The following is a 17813-nucleotide window of genomic DNA, read 5'->3' as shown; positions in this document are numbered from 1 at the left end:
CTTATATTCAAAAGAATAGAAATAATGTTATTTATTATATTGTCCTTCTGCTTCTTCTATATAAGAATGACGACAGCCCTTGATTAACCCTAACAACAATATTACTTTGATAGTCCACATTTTCAATATTTTGATGACAACTCAGTTTTCTAATTTTATTTTGGCTGATTTCTAAAAATATCAAAACGGCTGCGATTTAAAAATAGGATGCTATGTTCAGTGCTGCTCTACGAATATTTGCTGCTGTGTGTGGAATAAATTTTAATGTAAAAAATCCCGAAAAAGTAAGTAATTTTTATGTTTTATTTGGCCAATTAATTGGTATGTTGCTAAAAAAGTTGCAATATATTTTTTTGCCGAAAATTTCGACTGGTTCCGAAGAACGGTGAAAATATCAAAACCGGATATACAAATATACCAAGTAACTAAAATTACATATTGCTAATTTTATGCTTCTGGTTACGTAAAATATCCATAAGTAGTACTAAAAGATAAAAAGGAACATGTGTTTATGAATGCATCTAAAGTACAGAACAATTCTGAACAAGTGCTAAAGTCCCATTACGTCACAACCACATTTTTTCTATGCAAGAAATAAAATACTTGATGGATGTGCTATCCATATCTAATTAATAATGTAAGATAATCCTTTAAATGCACCCTAATTATGTTTCTTATAACGATAATTGTTTATTTAGTAAATAATACGCATCATTTCAATGCAGTCAGTACAAATAAAAACTAATAATTAACAACTGAAAAACTATAATTATAAAGACAAAATATTTTAAATTGAAATTATATTGACGGATATTTTCATTGATTTATGCCACAGAACAAAATATTTTCTCTTTTGCGATTTCATTGTTAGGATTATTCAGTCACTTAAATATACTCCAAAATAAATTCTACTTATTTTATGACAATTTAATTTTTCTTACACCATGACATTAAATGTACCTATGCTAATGTTGGTAACCCTTGAATGCGCAATGTTTGTCCCTTTTCAAAAAAATCGAAGACATAATTCGAATTAGGAAAACAAATCTGAATGTCTTTCAAGCTGATTTATGTCTTTATTTACAGGGCTAAATAGTCCGCCAAAATGGTGGCGGAGGCTGAAGGGGGATCCGAACAGGATGATGTTTCATTCTTGCGAACGGTAAGTAAAATGAATTAAGGGTTATCGTATTGTAAATAAAAGTTTGTTTAGATTATATATAAGCACAATCATGTAAATAATTCTTTATTAGTTCAAAAACAAATAGTAAATAATAAAAAATCAAAACACTTAAATAGATAGGAATATCAAATTTGTGTTATACAGCAATGCCACAATGGTCTACATGTTTTTATTAAACTTTTATGATAGTTCAAAATATAATATATAATATTCGTATCTATTCAGGTCATTTTTTCCAAACTCTAACTTAATAGATAAAATAGAGTTGTCCAGATGTGAGAGGATCGATTAGTAATAAAACATTTGGCTAATTAATTAATTTTTGATAAAACCAGTATGATAGTAATAAGGTTAGGTCTTTCTTGATTCATTTCAGTTATACATTGATATGATATCATTGAATATTATTGTCTTATATTAATTTATTATTAATGTAATTATAATGACCAAATATATTTATGAGTAGCACCAAATTAATTTATTTCTTTAGTTTATTCAAGATATGAATATTTTGAAGATAATTAAAATAAAATTTAAATTAAAAAATAGTTGGACATTAATTATAGGCAAAATTTAATATTACTAATAATAATAATATGTAAAATATTTTTAAGATACTTGTTTATATACACTATTTTTAGTTTCTTACGCTATTTTTGGTTTTGTTAAGATTTTATTGAGTTTAGCATATAAAGTTTCAACGCATTAATATTGACGTAAAATTGGAAAACTTAATTCTGTAATATATTTTTATAACATTTTTCACTTAAATATTCGTTTTTTTTTTGGGGAAATATTGGTACAAGTTATATCCAACCAGATACTTTCTTTCATTATTTTCTACAACTTTTTTCGTTCCTTTTTATAACATAACATGATAATGCAACGTAATATAATGATGTTTATTTTGATGTTTTTCATTCATCTACCCATTTTCGCGCTTCTCCATCATTCTCGAAACGTGTATCAAGAGATCATGTTTCATCAATCTGAATGAGTGATAATCAAGTCGCACCAAGTGAATACAAAGAATGCCCAAGGACTTTTATTCGAAATTCGAACATTTCACACCACTTGCAGTGCTTGCCCGAACGTTGTTGATATTGTGGCATTTATCGATTACATATCTTCATTCAAATTATTTAATTGACATTGGTAGACTTCAGTAGTGAAAGTTTAATTCAGTTTTAGCAAATCGAAGTTCACCACTCCTTTCTCGACCGGTGGTTCGGTTGGTATTGCCAAATCCAGAAAGCAACCCAAAAAGGTTCGGGGATAGCAAACCTGCTATCTTCTGTGATCTGCCCTTCTAGCAGACTTCCCATCTCCATCAAATGCTTATTTTACAAGATGTTAATTCGGTCCGTACTCCTCTACGGATCTAATGTCTACTTAAAGTTTGTTACACCCAACCAAGTCAAACGGCTTCAAGTTTTCCAAAATAAGCTCCTCAGGAGAATATTAAACGCTCCATGGTTTGTCAGAAATAATCAAATTCATAGGGAAACTGACACTCCAGAAATCAAGCACTTCATATCTCAATCATTCCACAAACAACAACTCAGCTCAAGTTCTTCTGAAAACGCGCTTGTTCGCGAGCTTTTTCCAGACTGAAACGACCTCATCCGTCGCTACAGTCATAACTTTTGCCCCCATACAACAGTATCCAGTTGTGTGTTAACTCAGGTTCGCGAATCAATAGAATCGCCGGGTCCTCGTGCCCAATAACGGCTGCCCGATCAGCAGGTGCCATATCCCCAAATTTAATGCAGTAGCAGTAGCAATCCACAGGGGTCAACTGTGAGGCGGTTTCGGTTTAATGTATTGGTAAGCCCAGAGGCAGTCCCACATAACCCGGTCCAACTTGTCACTCCAGGGCAAGTCTCCGCGACCAGGTATGCGTCATGCATTCCGCCGCCTGGTTTTTAGGCCAGAACAAAAAAAAATCACCACTCCTTATTGATTCTACCAAATGTAGATCATGAGGTTGTCACTTGTGACTGATTTCGCTTTCATTGTCGCAATTTGACATTAGACACATCGAGTATTCTCCTGAACAGTTTTTTTTTCTTACTGATTGTCGGAGTAGATCCCTATTTAATTCTCATTTATATTACGCCACAGGAAATACTTCTTTTGCCGGATAAGAAAAGAAATTGCGACGATAAACTAATATTCAATCATATTTTCAGGCAATAATTTTTACTTCTTTCTTGTATTTTTTAAGTCAAGCAAACGTTTTCCAATTGTTTTTTAAATCAATCACGAAAAGTATTTGATATTCAAAAATAACATTTTAAGTGGTTAATTATTACATATTTCTCACAAATTTTGATTATGAATTAATTTAAAGATTTTTTGTTCAAGATCTAAAATTATGTTTTTTTAATTTATAAAATGTTTTAAAGATTTGTTGTGAAAAATCGTTATTTTGTTCAAAGTATTATCCGCCATTTTTTTCCATCTTTCTGGCAATTTACGGCTTCCATCTAAAAAAAAACGATATATGTTTTGAGACTACCCACGATTGCAGACACATTTTTGCTTCTTTTATCTTCATAAGAAGTGAAGTGTTGCTCAGACATGTCTTGACTCATTTGTCGGAACAGAAAGTAATCAAAAAGAGCAAGATCTGGAGAATACGCAGGGTGGGGTAGCACTTCCCATTTGAATCGTTCCAATTATATTTTCACATGTTTTTCAACATGTAGTCAAGCAAGGCATGTCATCATGACAATGCTGAAAAATAACATTGTTACGCTTTTCCGCCTCAATTGCATTGATTATAGTCGATAGCGATCCCCATTGATAGTTTCATTGGATTTTTGCAGCGCATCCAAGCTGATCCCACCAAATACAGATAATTAGCTTGGAGCCATGGATATTCGGCTTTGTTGTTGATGTTGATACATGACGAGGTGCTCCCATTGATTTTTTTCGCTTTGGATTATCGTAATCGATCCAATTTCCACGTCAGTAACAATACGATGCAAAAATCTTTCTCATTATGCCGTTGAAGCAGCATTTCACATTATTTCCATGTTCTTTAAGCGGTTGAAAATGGGTACGGTATGGAAATGTTACTTCCAACAATTCTGAATATTCTTCTTGCGTTTTACACGAATCATGACCGAGTAATGCCTTCGAATCCTCGACGTCAATTTTTTTTGCTATCCAGAACACCCTTTGTCAAAATTACCTCTTATTAAATCGATGGGGCATGATTGTCATAAGTGTCACAGAGCATTCGATGACCTTCAGCCCCTTTTTTCTTCAAAGTGAACTAAAAAAGTAAAACTTCTCGCAAAAGCGATTTACTCGGTATAAATTTAGACATTTTCAATATACTGAAAAATAGTTTGGTTCACACTTCGACTAAATGACACAAAATGAAATTTGTCACTGAGGCTTCAATATGAAGTTAGTTACAACTGTACGCTATACAATTTGTAGGTTCGATTAGTGCTTGTATGTGTTGACTTATTTGTTTGTTCAAACACTCTATTTTAGGTGAAAAGGAAATATTCATTGATTTAAAACTTGTTTATTTCGATGTTAATGACTACATATGGTCGACGGAGGTGTTAAAGAAATTAAATAATAAAAAGAAAAAAGACAGGAATGTTTATTAAACCAGCCAAATGGTATTTTGCTGATATTGCTTCAATCTAGGGAAATTTAGATTTTGTGGTCTAAAAGGTTGTAGTGGTTGCTACAGATTAATACACAGTAAGACCATCTGTTGTAAATCCTTTAAAATGAATTTATAGGCAAATTTTTTAGTTGCTAAGAATAATTTATTTTATAATACATAGATGGCGCTACTAGAATTAAATCCAAACCCTCAAAAGAGGCGTGTATAAATTAGACAGCTGTCGAATCATTAGTTTGTGTCTATAAATATAATATAATATTTCTGAATTAGAACATTCTGAGTGAAGCAACTTTTGTTATTGTGAAAAAAATGGATAAAAAGGAATTTGGCGTGTTGATAAAATATTGCTTTTTGAAGGGAAAAATACAGTTGAAGCAAAAACTTGGCTTGATGCCGAGTTTCCGGACACTGCCCCAGGAAAACCAACCATCAAGGTTTGGTTGCTAAGTTTAGACGTGGTGAAATGAACACCGAAGACGATGAATGCAGTGGACGCCCAAAAGAGGTTTTTACCGACGAAAACATTTAAAAAAATCCACAAAATGATTTTGAATGACCGTAAATTGAAATTGAATGAAATAGCAGACACTCTAAAGATATCAACTGAAGGTGTATATCATATCATTCACGAATATTTGGGTATGAGAAAGCTGTGTGCAAAGTGGGTGCCGCGCGAGCTCACTTTTTACCAAAAAATAACGACGAGTTGATGATTCGGAGCAGTATTTGAAGATGATCAAGCGTAATAAACCCGAGTTTTTGCGTCGATATGTGACAATGGATGCAACATGGTTCCATCATTTTACTTCGAAGTCCAATCGACAGTTATCCGAGTGGACCGCACACGATGAACCCGCTCCAAAGCGTGGGAAAATGCAACAGTCGTCTGGCAAGGTTATGGCGTCTGTATTTTGGGATGCGCATAGAATAATTTTCATTCACTACCTTGAAAACGAAATGACCATCAACCGCGACTATTACATAGCGTTATTGGACCGTTTGAAGGACGAAATCGCCGAAAAACAGCCGCATTTGAAGAAAAAGAAAGTGTTGCTTCACCAAAACAATGCACCGTGTTACAAGTCAGTGAAATCGATGGCAAGAATCCATGAATTGGGCTTCGAATTTCTTCCTCATCCACCGTATTCTCCAGATCTACCTCCCAGCGACTATTTCCTGTTCTCAGATCTCAAAAGAATTCTCGCTAGGAAGAAATTTTCGTCGAATGAAGAGGTAATCGCCGAAACGTAGGCCTATTGAAGCAAATGACAAATCGTACTACAAAAATGGTATCGAAAAATTAGAGGGTCACTATAATCAGTGTATCACCCTTGAAGGGAATTATGTTGAATAAAAAAAACTAATTTTGCCAAAAAAAATATGTTTTACTATGGTAGGCCGGGGACTTTTCAATTCACCTGTTATATTTGTTGAGATATTCTGACTTATTTAGTAATGGATTCTTTAACTATAACTACTATAGCTATTTAATATGAAACATTAAAACTATTTTTATATGTAGGAAGACATGGTTTGTCTGTCCTGTACAGCTACTGGCGAGAGAGTCTGCCTGGCTGCAGAAGGATTTGGCAACCGGCATTGCTTCTTGGAAAATATAGCCGACAAGGTAACATATAAGGCAAGCCATAAAAACTTCAATATTAATTAACCAGTTTTGCAGAACATACCCCCCGACTTGTCACAATGCGTGTTCGTTATAGAACAAGCACTGTCCGTGCGTGCTTTGCAAGAGTTGGTTACTGCAGCTGGTAACGAAACCGTAAGTCGAATGAAGTTATCTTTTTTACCGACCGATAACACTGTTACACATTCACTACAAATATACACACTTTAAATGTATCTAAATTGTTTAGGAAACAAAATTCTTTATAAAAGGTCATAATTGTTTAATGAAGACCTTTTCAAACTGTATTTTATTCCCTTTCCCTGTGTACACTTACAGTACTCACCAAAAAAAGAGAAATTTAAGCAAGTGATCTCAAGTGAACTTTAACGACGGTTTTTTAATTCCAATTTATTTTAATATCACAAAGATAACACAAATATTTACCAATAACATAATTAAAAATAAACGTTTCCTTTAAAAAAAACTAAAAGTTATACATATTGACATTCAAGTGATATGTTTTAAATATATTTGTAATGCATTATATATTATAAAAACTACTAAAATACTAGATTAGTTTTTAATATTATTTATTAATATTTTTATATAATTTCTGTATTATTATTATTATTTTTACACAATACTTATATATAGTCTATCCAAAATAACAGTGAAAACGACGTCAAAACGTCGCAATGTTGCCGCATCAATCCTGAGTTTTAGTTTATTTTGACTTGAGTTGTTTTATTATATTTGTATTTAACTATTTTCCACACCATCCATGAGGTAGAGTTCTAGGAGCGTTTTTTATGTAGTGTGTAGTTATTTATTTTAACATTATAGTAAATCTAATGCATATATTATCGAATAATTGAAAGTACAGTTAATTGTACAGCCACAATAGTTTATAGGTATAGATTAGTTTATTATTGGTAGATTGTGTTTTATTATATTTACATTGAACTCTTTTCCATACCACCCATGAGGTTCTAAACTCTTTTCTTATGTAGTGGTATCCTCTGGAGGACTAACCCGCCTAGTTAACAGTTGTATATCTAAGTAATTAATATTTTACTTCAATTAGAGAGTATATTTACTGCTGCTTTCGGTATTTCCAATGAGAGTAATGTAATATATTAAACAACTATTTGAAATTGTCAAAACAAGCAAAGTGCCAAAACAACGTTTGACGATCTATATCCTCTTATTATCACTGATGTTTTGAAGAATTCTACAGACATTTGACAACCAGACGACTTTTGTAGGCTGATTCGGCTACATGTTCGGTCGTATGGGATGGCATTGTGTTCCTTTTTAACTACAATAAAATGAGAAGGAAAATATTGTCTGGTATTAAAATGAATTTGCAAACTGCAATAGACAATACATTATATATATTTATGACGTGAATTTATTGCTGTTTTGGATAGACTATATAATAACTGTGTAATAACTTCTTCTCTAAAAGATTGACATTTGATTTGGACGTCATTCTGAAACTACTAGTGATATTAATAGAATACAAATTTGTAATTAATGTCACTTGCATGAATTACTCAATATAGTTAATACTGATCATTTATTTTACTATATCTGTTCTTAATTTCTTCACTACCAAATTGTTCAGGGCATGAATTTTTTTTTGCTTTTCAGGATTCCGACAACTTAGTAAGTAAAACAGCAGACAACAAAATTCTCCATTCAATAACGGACTAACAAAAACAGTAATCGATAAATTGTACATATAACTAACCCGATATCTTTTGTTTCTGGCATAGTTCTATATTCGTCTAAATCATTTTTGGCATATAGTTCTTGCATTCCTCTATGATTTCTATTTCTATACATGCTTACTGTACTAACAATGTATCCTTCTTCATAGTTGATGTATTATTATGGCCTTTTATAACAACTTTAATGCGGTAGATGATTCTAACAGCATATTGGCTATGGTAGACATGTAGACTCTAAATTTGTTTGATCGTTATTTTTAGAAGTTCTATAGGTTATAAGTTACGTTAATATTAGGTATATAATGCATTTTAAAGCAATTTTGATTGAAAATATGAAGCGGAATATTACTTGGAACAGCTAATGGTAATCGTAACTGTTAAAAATGTTTTATTACCACTGCATTTGGCATTATTCCATTTAATTCAGAAGTGCATAACAAATTAGTTAAGAGGTTTTATTTATTGAGTCAATTATTTTTTGTTTAATGTACTATTTTATTAAAGATATCTGTGTTTTATAAAGAACAAATTAGTCACAAAATTATATATAAAAAAATTAGTAGCCACTACATTAGATATGATAATTTAACAATTTACACAATGACAACAATTTAAAGTAAATAATATTTTAATTTGCTTATTGTTGTGTTATTTTCAATTCAGAAAATTGTTTTTACATAAGACTGATAAGATAATTATAAAAAAGTACAAACGCAGCCACTTATTATTTCCGATTAACACCTACGATGTATTAATATTTCGTGGATCTGTGAAGCCGACCTACTGGCGCTGGCGATCTGCAAGTTTGAACTCAAAGAATAACAATTTTGCTGGAGTTTATTTATGCTTAAATTCATTTACCCAATTGTAAACAGTTGTAAAAACACACGGCAGTTATCCATAAATTTCATCTAATTGAGTTTTAATCTCTATCGATGTTAAGTCTCTTAACTAAATTGTTTCTTGCTTCCATAATACATAATAAAAGTGAAACTGTTGCATTGGATCTAACCATAGTTACTTTATGGATGTAACTAAGAATGACGGCGGTCAGGTGCACAGTGCTTCTTGAACACAAAATATTTTCGAGCGAACTACGGGGACCGTGTATTGGATTTTATAAGAGGTTATTGGACAATCCAATATATTAAATATATGTCCATTCAAAGAATCAATGAACATACGTTATCTCAATTTATGCCGTCAAAACGTCGCAATGTTGTCGCATCAACTCTGAGTTTTAGTTTATTTTGTCTTTGGCATATAACAAAATTCTAATTTAAATAAGATAATGAAACAAAATTATTATCAAATATAATTTATTTTAACATTATACTACTTTATTTCATCTTTTTTAATATTAACTACAGTTAATTATACAGCCGCAATAGTTTATAGGTTAGTTTATTCTTTACTCTTTTCCACACTACCCATGAAGTAGAGTCCTAAGCGCGTTTTTTATGTATTAGTAAATCCCTTGCAGGACTAATCCACCTACGTAACAATGATAGGTCCAAGTAATATATTTTATTTTCATTAGAGAACATTACAAAACACAACAAACAACATTTGTGCAAGATTCCATCATTTGTCAGTTTTTTCTTCAATGTGTGTGATCGAGTTCATCCAAACCGAACCGACCCCTTCCTGTTTACAGCCTTTACCTTTTCCTTAAGTTTTACTTTTTCCCCTCAACTTTTGTTGTCTTTACCATTACTTGTACCATTTTGAAATATCCAAGTCTCGCCAAAATACACAAATTCAAATAACATATCTCCCTTGATTTTATTGTATGCTTTTAAAAATTGAATTATTTTCAAGGCAATGTCTGGTCCATTAGATCTCTTCGAGGGTTATCTTTATACCATTAAAATCCTATGTTCTCTAATAGTATATGATGAAATTATTTACATCCCTCAAAAGCTGCATATCCCTAAATATTTTATGTATTCTTTCCCGACTAACAATTTTGTCTTAAATTATTTTATTAAATTATGTTTATATCGAAAAAAAATGGTTTGTGTACTCACCGTTTTTATACATTTCATATATTTGATCTCGAATAGAGCTAATATCAACATGGTTTTGATTCGTCACCCACTTCGTATATAAACGGGTTTTCTTTGGTCAAGCTAACATATTGTTCTTCATTCTGTTAGAAATTTTAGTCATAGTGCCCACACTAACATTTAGCGCAGCAGCAACACGCTAAAAATATTTTCAATAAAATTGCAGCAACTTATAATACTTAATATGATCAATATATACCTCTCTAATGGTATTTGCTGGCAAGCTCCCATTAGTTCGTTCCTGTTGGAAATGATTGATTAGCAATGAAATTAAGCAAAGCTCCAAAACAACGTTTGTCGGTTTATTACTATTGTTTTGAAGAATTTTGCAGATATTTGACAACCGACTGACAACGACTTTTGCAGGCTCATTCGTTTACATGTTCGAACGTATCAGACAGGATTGTATCTCTTTTTAAGTGGAATAAAACGAGAAGGCAAATATTGTCTGATTCTAAAACGAATTTACAAATTACGACAGGCAATACATTAAACGCCTTGATAACATACTGTTTACTACTTCTTTGGATAGACTATATAGTTATTCACATCAAAATACATGAAATTAATTCAATAGGCGTTGTATTAATGCTTATAGATGATAATATTAAAAAAACTGAAACTTTTTTACTTTAGTCGCTAAGTAAATAATTTATCATCAATTTGTTATCTGAAAATTTCTCATAGTTTGTGTACATTTACAAAGAATAACTTCGAACGAATATTTTTTCTACTTCATAAAAACTATTTAATAATATCTGTCAATTTATTAATAATATCTAACAACTCATAAGACCAGGCTTTTTAATACCTTGGTTGTTGAAACTAGGCTTTTCTTTAAAATAAATAGAAAAGCAAAGCCTAATTAATTGTCAAAGATCACATGAATATGGATAATCCTAATATATCGTTCCGAACTGCGTTATTTATGATAATAAAGAATATCATTTGTTGTTTTGAAATATATTGCATTCTACATCTGAAATAAAAATGTCAATTTTAAGCACTTTTAGAAAAAAGTATTTTTTTAAATATTTTTAATTCAGTTTAACTGAATTTTTAAGAAGACAAAATGCTTTAAAATGTAATTCGTACACCTAATATTTAACTGTTGTCGTACACGTTAATCTTTGATATTCAATTTATAGGGTAAGGGCACTGGCTCAGGACATCGTACATTGCTTTATGGCAATGCAATCCTTCTGAGACATCAAAATAGCGACATGGTATGTAAACAAAAATTTCACATAATTGGATACTTTACTTTTGGATGTGTTCCATTTTAAAATTATTTTTAAGAAATCGTTTCCGGAAAATTTATTGTTCGTGTGTTTCAGTATTTGGCGTGTTTATCGACTAGTTCGAGTAATGACAAATTGGCCTTTGATGTTGGTTTGCAAGAACACAGCCAAGGAGAGGCTTGTTGGTGGACAGTCCATCCAGCCAGCAAACAAAGGTAAAACATATAACATATACAAGCATTTAAAATTAAAAAATTACAATGGTTTTGTTGAACTTTAACGTGTAATAGTAACGATTAAATATTGTAACTTTTAGTTAAATATATCAGTAATCCATGCAAAATCTAAGAAGTATACAGTTATTGCAACATATTGTTCATCTATATGATATATGATATGGTATGAACTAGAAAAAGAGGACTATCTCAAACTCTTTCTTCAAAAGTTAAGAAATCACTTCATAATTGGGGGAGACTTTAATGCCAAACATGTGCACCAAGGGTAAACAAGCTAAACGTGATTGCAAGTCTAGTGGTAAACCTACTAATTGACTTCTTCGTATTGAAAATATATCATACAATTACATCAATATTGAATACAATTATGTTCAGGTCACTATCCTATTATCTTGTGGATATTATTTGTGGAAAAGCAACTTATTAATAAGTGTACCTCATTTATAATAACGATCAAATAAATGGGCAGATTGTGACGAATTTGGCATTTAGAAGAAAATATAATAAAACATTTAAACAACTGCATACACAAGCAAAATTGCTTGTGGTCATTATACAAAACAGCATAAGGTAGAGGATTTAGAGAGCTCGTAGCAACAAGGCGTAAAACAACAAAACAAATCATCAACCGATATCGCTGTGCGGAATAAACTGTGTCAACAACCCAAACAGAAAGTTAGTATTGCGAAAATGAAATATTTGCTGAATTTCTAAATAATTTGAAAAGAAATGAGATCGACCAAATACGGTGACTTTTAGCACCGATTCGTAAAGGAAATAGAGAATGGATAAGGCAACCTCGGCCTGGTGATGAAAGTGATATCTTACCTAAATAAAAAAAAACTAGAGTTAAAAACCCAATAATTCCAAAGGAAACTGTTAACGAATTTCTGAAAAATGTCAGTATCAACAAGGTTTTAGCTTATGGTCTAATAAGTGGCCAAGTACTTAACCAACTGCAAGAAAAGGGTATAATAAAATATGTAAATCTATTTAACGGTACATTGCAATTGCAGTTTTCCCGAATGCAGTCTTCCATTGAGGAAATTATTATGATTCCTAAACCAAGTAAATCGTACAACGATAAAACATCATATCGACCAATATTATTGCTACCAGTCCTGTTCAAACCGCTCGAGAAATTGTTCTCAAAATGCTTCAAACCAATTATTGAAGAAAAGCCACTCACCAATTTGGATTTACAAATAAACAAGGCAATTTTTCAAGTACATCGTATTACGAATATAACCGAAAACACATTTGAAGGAAACGAAATTTCTTCATTTATATTTCTGTATGTGGTCCATGTATTTGGTAAAGTATGCCACGAGGATCTGGAATATGTTAACAAAGAAATTGATGATATGAGCCAAATTCTCAAATCTTACATATCTGATCGTCAGTTGAAAGTAAGAATACGACTATAAATATTCAGATTCATTTAGCAGATGCCCTTACTTTATACCAGTGATATCCATGATATCATAAATTAATTTATTACTACTGTTATGTTGTACTTCCATGAATAGGTAAGGTGAGTACGGGATTAATAACAGATTAATTGAAAATTCCCCGGCCTGACATATAGATGGCGATACTAGAATTAAATCCATATGTTTTTTAGTTAGCCCTAACCCTCAAAAGATGCGTGTATAAATTTGACAGCTGTAGTATCATTAGTTTGTGAATTATATCATTTTGATTGAAGCAATTTTTGTTATTGTGAAAAAGACGGATAAAAAGGAATTTCGCGTGTTGATAAAATATTGCTTTTTGAAGGGAAAAAATACAGTTGAAGCAAAAACTTGGCTTGATGCCAAGTTTCCGGATACTGCCCCGAGAAAATCAAACATCAAGGATTGGTACGCTAAGTTTAGACGTGGTGAAATGAGCACCGAAGACGATGAACGCAATGGGTGTCCAAAAGAGGTTGTTACCGACGAAAACATTAAAAAAATCCACAAAATGATGTTGAATGACCGTAAATTAAAATTGAATGAAATAGCAGACACTTTGAAGATATCAAGTGAACATGTACATCATATCATTCACGAATATTTGGGTATTAGAAGCTCTGTACAAAGTGGGTGCCGCGCGAGCTCATTTTTGACCAAAAACAATGACGAGTTGATGATTCAGAGCAGTGTTTGAAGATGATGAAGAGTAACAAACCCGAGTTTTTGCATCGATATGTGACAATGGATGAAACATGACTCCATCATTTCACTCCGAAGTCGAATCGACAGTCATCCGAGTTGACTGCACACAATGTCGACAATTGACACACAACAGTCGGCTGGCAAATTTTTTTTCTCCAGATCTGCCCAGCGACTATTTCCTGTTCTCACATCTCAAAAGAATGCTCGCTGGGGAGAAATTTTTGTTGAATGAAGAGTTGTTGGACGAAACTGAGGCCTATTTTGAAGCAAAGGACAAATTGTACTACAAAAATAGTATCAAAAAGTTGGAGGGTCGCTATAATCAGTGTATCATCCTTGAAAGGAATTACATTGAATAAAAAAAACTAATTTTGACAAAAAATGTGTTTTACTATGGTAGGCGGGGGACTTTTTTCAATTGACCTGTTACATCAATATGTATTTGCCAAATTTCCTATATATGACACTATATGTTTACCTACCTTGCTTATAAGTATTGCTAATAAGGTATAGTTGCTCAAAAAAATATTGTGGTTGTTTGACGGAAAATTAGAATTATAACTTTACAATAAATGTTTGTTTTAAAAACAAATTTTGAAACCAGTGTGGACCTACGGTATGCACAAACGGTATGGTGTTGCATAAAGAAACCGAATATGATCCGCACTTACCAGAACAAATTTCTTCAGCATTGTCAACTATCTATGATATATCAGAAACGAGGGCATCCACAAAGACCTAAGAGCACCTAAGGTCAACAAAGAATTTAAACGGTTTGCAGAAACATTTCAAGTGAGATTGTGTGAACATAAAATCGTGAGCATTATTCTCTAACTACTCGTTAAATATAGCTTACTGCAATGTTGAAGACATAAAATCTCTCTGAAAGTTTCGTATTTTTGACTTATATAGAATACACCAGTTTGGGTCTGAAACCTTAGATCTAGAGTTGATCAAGACAAACAATATCAAGGAATAATTACCAGATAGTAAATAACTAGTTGTAATATATATGCCATATATTTTTTAAAAAATTAAAAACATTGATGATTAAAACTCGCATTAATTTTAGATCAGAAGGTGAGAAAGTCCGAGTTGGTGACGACTTAATTCTTGTGTCAGTGGCTACAGAAAGATATTTGGTAAGTGGTGGTATAAGATGATAAAAAACTACTAAAATAATAAAAATAAAAACCTTTGCAGCATACAACTAAGGAAAATGAATTATCAATTGTCAATGCCAGCTTTCACGTTACTCATTGGTCTGTACAACCGTACGGCACAGGTATCTCTCGTATGAAATATGTAGGCTACGTTTTCGGTGGTGATGTTCTAAGATTCTTCCATGGAGGCGATGAATGTCTCACGATACCATCCACTTGGAGTACCGAAGAATCTCATAAGTATTAAATCCGTTTAGTGAAATAATCTATCATATTATGCATATTTTCTTTGCAGCATTGTTATTTACGAAGGTGGCAGTGTGATGTCACAGGCCAGATCTTTGTGGAGATTGGAACTTGCTCGAACCAAATGGGCCGGTGGTTTTATTAATTGGAGTCATCCAATGAGAATAAGACACATTACCACAGGAAGATATTTAGCTGTGAACGAAAATAATGAGCTTTATCTAGTTAGCAGGTACGGTCATTATTTAAAATTCGATATGGCATTCAGTTAGTTACCGTTGTCATTATTGTGTAGAGATGAGGCAACTACGGCGGCTACTGCTTTTTGCTTGAGACATGAAAAAGATGACCAAAAGGTTGTTCTAGAAGACAAAGATTTGGAAGTTATCGGTACAGCTATTATTAAATATGGTGACTCTACTGTTATTGTTCAACATTCGGAATCCGGACTTTGGCTATCTTACAAGGTATAATGTTGTTTTATTTTTAAATATATAACTTGAGCATATTCATTTCAGGCTTACGAGACCAAGAAAAAGGGTGTGGGAAAGGTCGAGGAAAAACAAGCCGTCCTACACGAGGAAGGAAAAATGGACGACGGTCTAGATTTCAGTAGAAGTCAAGAGGAAGAATCCAGAACGGCCAGGGTTATCCGTAAATGCAGCTCGTTGTTCACGCAGTTTATTAATGGCTTAGAGAGCTTGCAAATTAACAGGCGGCACTCCATGTTCTTCCAGGTCGTCAATCTGAACGAAATGGTCATGTGCCTGGAGGATTTGATTAATTATTTCGCTCAGCCCGAAGACGATATGGAACATGAAGAGAAACAGAACCGATTGAGGGCGCTGAGAAACCGACAGGACTTGTTCCAGGAAGAGGGCATATTGAATCTTATTCTTGAGGCCATCGACAAGATTAACGTGATCACATCCCAAGGATTTCTGGCAGCGTTGGCCGGCGATCAAAGCTGGGAAATGATTTCCGGTTACTTGTACCAGCTGCTAGCTGCCATCATCAAAGGAAATCACACTAACTGCGCCCAATTCGCCAATTCTAATCGCTTAAACTGGCTGTTCTCCAGGTTAGGCTCGCAGGCGTCCAGCGAAGGTACCGGAATGCTGGACGTATTGCATTGCGTCCTCATAGATTCGCCTGAAGCCCTGAACATGATGAGGGACGAACACATTAAGGTCATCATATCGTTGTTGGAGAAACACGGCAGAGACCCGAAAGTTTTAGACGTTCTTTGCTCTTTGTGCGTGGGTAACGGAGTCGCCGTTAGAAGTTCACAGAACAACATCTGCGACTATCTATTGCCAGGCAAGAATCTTCTGCTTCAGACTCAACTGGTAGATCACGTGGCCAGCGTCAGACCGAATATTTTCGTCGGTCGCGTGGAAGGTAGCGCCATTTATCAGAAGTGGTACTTCGAGGTGACCGTTGATCACCTGGAGCAAACTACTCACATGATGCCGCATCTGAGAATTGGTTGGGCCAACACCAAGGGCTACGTGCCTTATCCGGGCGGCGGTGAGAAATGGGGCGGTAATGGTGTAGGTGATGATTTGTATTCATTCGGTTATGACGGGGCCTTCTTGTGGACTGGAGGTAGAGCTACTCAAGTCGTTGTCGATTTAGTGGAGCCTCATATTAAAAAAAGTATAGCGCCATAAAATAATCAATTCTATTGGTGTTAATTGCCGATTGTCTTTCAGGTGATGTCATTGGCTGTGCCTTAGATCTTACGATACCACAGATTTCATTCACCTTCAATGGAAATTTGGTCAAAGGTAGTTTCAGAAACTTCAATCTGGACGGCATGTTCTTCCCTGTCATCAGTTGTTCTTCCAAACTAAGGTATGTCGCGATATAAAAATTATTATTTTCGCATTTCAGTTTAAGTATTAGATGCTTGTATGTAGTTTGATCAGCAAAATCCATTGATGAAAATTGTGTAGTTGACCTGTTGAATAAAATAACAGTTTTCCATTTAATATTATTGAGCTTTCGGTATACACTGACGCTAATCATAGAACGCTCAAAATTATCTGAGCGGTTGTTGTTGAAATCTGTTACCAAAGCTCATCAAATACTTGTAAAGCATTATGGTAATGTTGCCCCGTTATATTCCAATTATCAGTTTCAGTTTCAACGATTAAAAGTAAGGATTTGTCAATGACAAAGAGTTTGAATTCTGAGAGGATAATAGAACAATCGAACAAGTACATCATGATTTGAACAAATCTATTAGTAAAGCTCATCAAATACTTTTAAAACATTATGGTAATGCTGCTCCGTCATATCTCAATTATCAGTTTGTTTGGGTTTCAATGATTTAAAAGTAAGAATTTGTTAATGACAAATAATTGGATTCCGAGAGGATAATGGAACAATTGAACAAATACATCGTACTGTTGACGTGTCATCAGCAGATTCCTGAAAAATAGACTGTACTGCTATGTTGCCTTTTTAGACATAAAATAAATCTTCGGCAATGCCTG

The 17813-nt window shown here is 33.3% G+C and overlaps 1 protein-coding gene across 3 annotated transcripts in view; it reads left to right on the top strand.

The window, feature by feature from the left end:
* The first annotated feature begins 171 nt into the window (after positions 1-171).
* The window catches only part of RyR (Ryanodine receptor), a 63410-nt gene continuing 45768 nt past the window's right edge, over positions 172-17813 (top strand). For 2 of the 3 annotated variants that reach the window (XM_076406633.1, XM_076406632.1), the window contains exons 1-13: positions 172-284; positions 1087-1162; positions 6361-6465; positions 6520-6618; positions 8119-8133; positions 11416-11493; positions 11605-11723; positions 14976-15045; positions 15107-15306; positions 15362-15544; positions 15608-15779; positions 15831-16971; positions 17028-17169. In XM_076406633.1, the coding sequence (XP_076262748.1) occupies positions 1106-1162; positions 6361-6465; positions 6520-6618; positions 8119-8133; positions 11416-11493; positions 11605-11723; positions 14976-15045; positions 15107-15306; positions 15362-15544; positions 15608-15779; positions 15831-16971; positions 17028-17169 (2381 nt within the window). In that variant the 5' untranslated portion in view covers positions 172-284; positions 1087-1105. The remainder of the gene's footprint in view (positions 285-1086; positions 1163-6360; positions 6466-6519; positions 6619-8118; positions 8134-11415; positions 11494-11604; positions 11724-14975; positions 15046-15106; positions 15307-15361; positions 15545-15607; positions 15780-15830; positions 16972-17027; positions 17170-17813) is intronic. The other variant, XM_076406634.1, reaches the window with a different exon arrangement.

The sequence above is a fragment of the Rhynchophorus ferrugineus genome, unplaced genomic scaffold, assembly GCF_030347505.1.
Source record: "Rhynchophorus ferrugineus isolate W39M unplaced genomic scaffold, kcgeb_rfMv2 rfM6, whole genome shotgun sequence".
NCBI classification, from domain to species: domain Eukaryota; kingdom Metazoa; phylum Arthropoda; class Insecta; order Coleoptera; family Curculionidae; genus Rhynchophorus; species Rhynchophorus ferrugineus.
This window is presented reverse-complemented; position numbering and strand designations above follow the sequence as displayed.